This window comes from Dinoponera quadriceps, unplaced genomic scaffold, assembly GCF_001313825.1.
Source record: "Dinoponera quadriceps isolate SergipeBrazil2010 unplaced genomic scaffold, ASM131382v1 scaffold3500, whole genome shotgun sequence".
Lineage (NCBI taxonomy): Eukaryota > Metazoa > Arthropoda > Insecta > Hymenoptera > Formicidae > Dinoponera > Dinoponera quadriceps.
Window position 1 is genome coordinate 566 of NW_014557484.1, and position 1,579 is coordinate 2,144.

At 31.5% G+C, this 1,579-nt stretch overlaps 1 protein-coding gene across 1 annotated transcript; it reads left to right on the top strand.

The window, feature by feature from the left end:
- Window positions 1-673: 673 nt before the first annotated feature.
- Window positions 674-1,522, top strand: LOC106749152 (short-chain dehydrogenase/reductase family 16C member 6-like; the record flags this gene model as incomplete). The annotated part of the gene is made up of 3 exons (XM_014628312.1): window positions 674-828; window positions 992-1,175; window positions 1,364-1,522. Coding segments are annotated over 3 exons (498 nt in total), but the record flags the coding sequence as incomplete, so codon positions are not given.
- Window positions 1,523-1,579: the final 57 nt, after the last annotated feature.

Below are 1,579 nucleotides of genomic sequence, written 5' to 3' on the forward strand. Positions count from 1 at the left end.
AGCGCTTTACAACGAACGACGAGGTGCAGCAGTTCGTGTGCAATTGGTTTGATGCACGTCCGCGAACTTTTTATGATACCGGAGTTAAAAAATTACTAGACCGTTGGAGGAAGTGTATAGATAAGATGGGGGACTATGTAAAAAAATAAAAAAATGTAAATTAGAATTGATTTTGAAAATTATATGGTTTTTTGGCAAAAGGCTCTTTTATATTTGATCCACCTTCGTATATCAAGTAAATATTTACGCCAACTGATAGCTGGAGATATTACTTTGAAATTTTTCATCGTTTTCATCACATACTGAATAATATTTGAATTTATTTTCACGCGTATTTTTATTGTTTGAAAGCATTTATAATTCTGCGCAACCAATAAAACATAAATTTTGCAAAAATATCAGTGTTCTGTCGATAATATTGTCAAGTATGGAATTCCTTTGAAAGTTCGATTGAGCAGTTGAAAAATATAAAGTTCCAACTTTTATATCTTATTAATTTTTTGCAACACATCCTATATTCAGTAGCAGAATTTTATTTTTCAATAGATCTCCGAAGATACATATCCCTATTGAATACGGTATGCGTTGCGAAATTTCTCGAAGAGAAAGTGACACAATCTTTTTAGCCTTGATATAAGAAATATAATTTGCTCTTTATTATATATCGTAACAGATAACTGGTGCAGGTCACAGAATTGGAAGAAAATTAGCAATTGTTTATGCGTCCTTGGGAGCAACAGTAATATGTTGGGATATCAATAAAGAAACCAACGTGCAGACAATGAATAAAATTAAAGAAATGGAGAAAAGTTCAGTACATGCTTATCGGTATGTTTCCAAAATACGTATGTTTCTAAAATTTGTTTTATACAATTTCCAATAAAGTCTGATAAATAATGCGTAATAATTTAAATATTTTTTTACGTGAGTAAAAAACACAATTTTAGTTATCATTTCTAGAAATAAATTAGTATTTGTTCAGGCCTTATAGATGCGACGTATCAGACAAAAATGAAGTCTTTAAAGTGGTAGCAAAGGTGAAAAAGGAAGTTGGAGATGTTACTATTTTAATCAACAATGCCGGTATTGCACCTCTTCGAACATTATTAAATTACGACATCAATGAAATTTCTCGGGTCGTGGATGTTAATCTTATGGCGCACTGTTGGGCAAGTGTATTTGATAATGAAGGAAAAGGAGAAAGATAGAAAATGTGTAAATTGTATAAAAGAGCCATTAATGCTATCTTATTATTTGCGGAAATATTTATAGTGTATTTATCACAAATAATTGCATATATTAAAAACAAAGGCAAATAAAATGCGACAAAAACAATATCTATCTGATTGAACGTTATTTTTAGACGATGAAAACATTCCTACCAAATATGATCGAAAGAAATCACGGTCACGTTGTGGCAATTTCATCAGTGACAGCGTTACATGGCATCCCGCATGGAACGACCTACTGCACTACAAAAATTGCAATCCGAGGTAATCAGATTCATTTCCATTACCGATGAAATCGATAATAAACGATTGTCATTATGCTATCTGACTGCCATTAAGCTAAAATATTT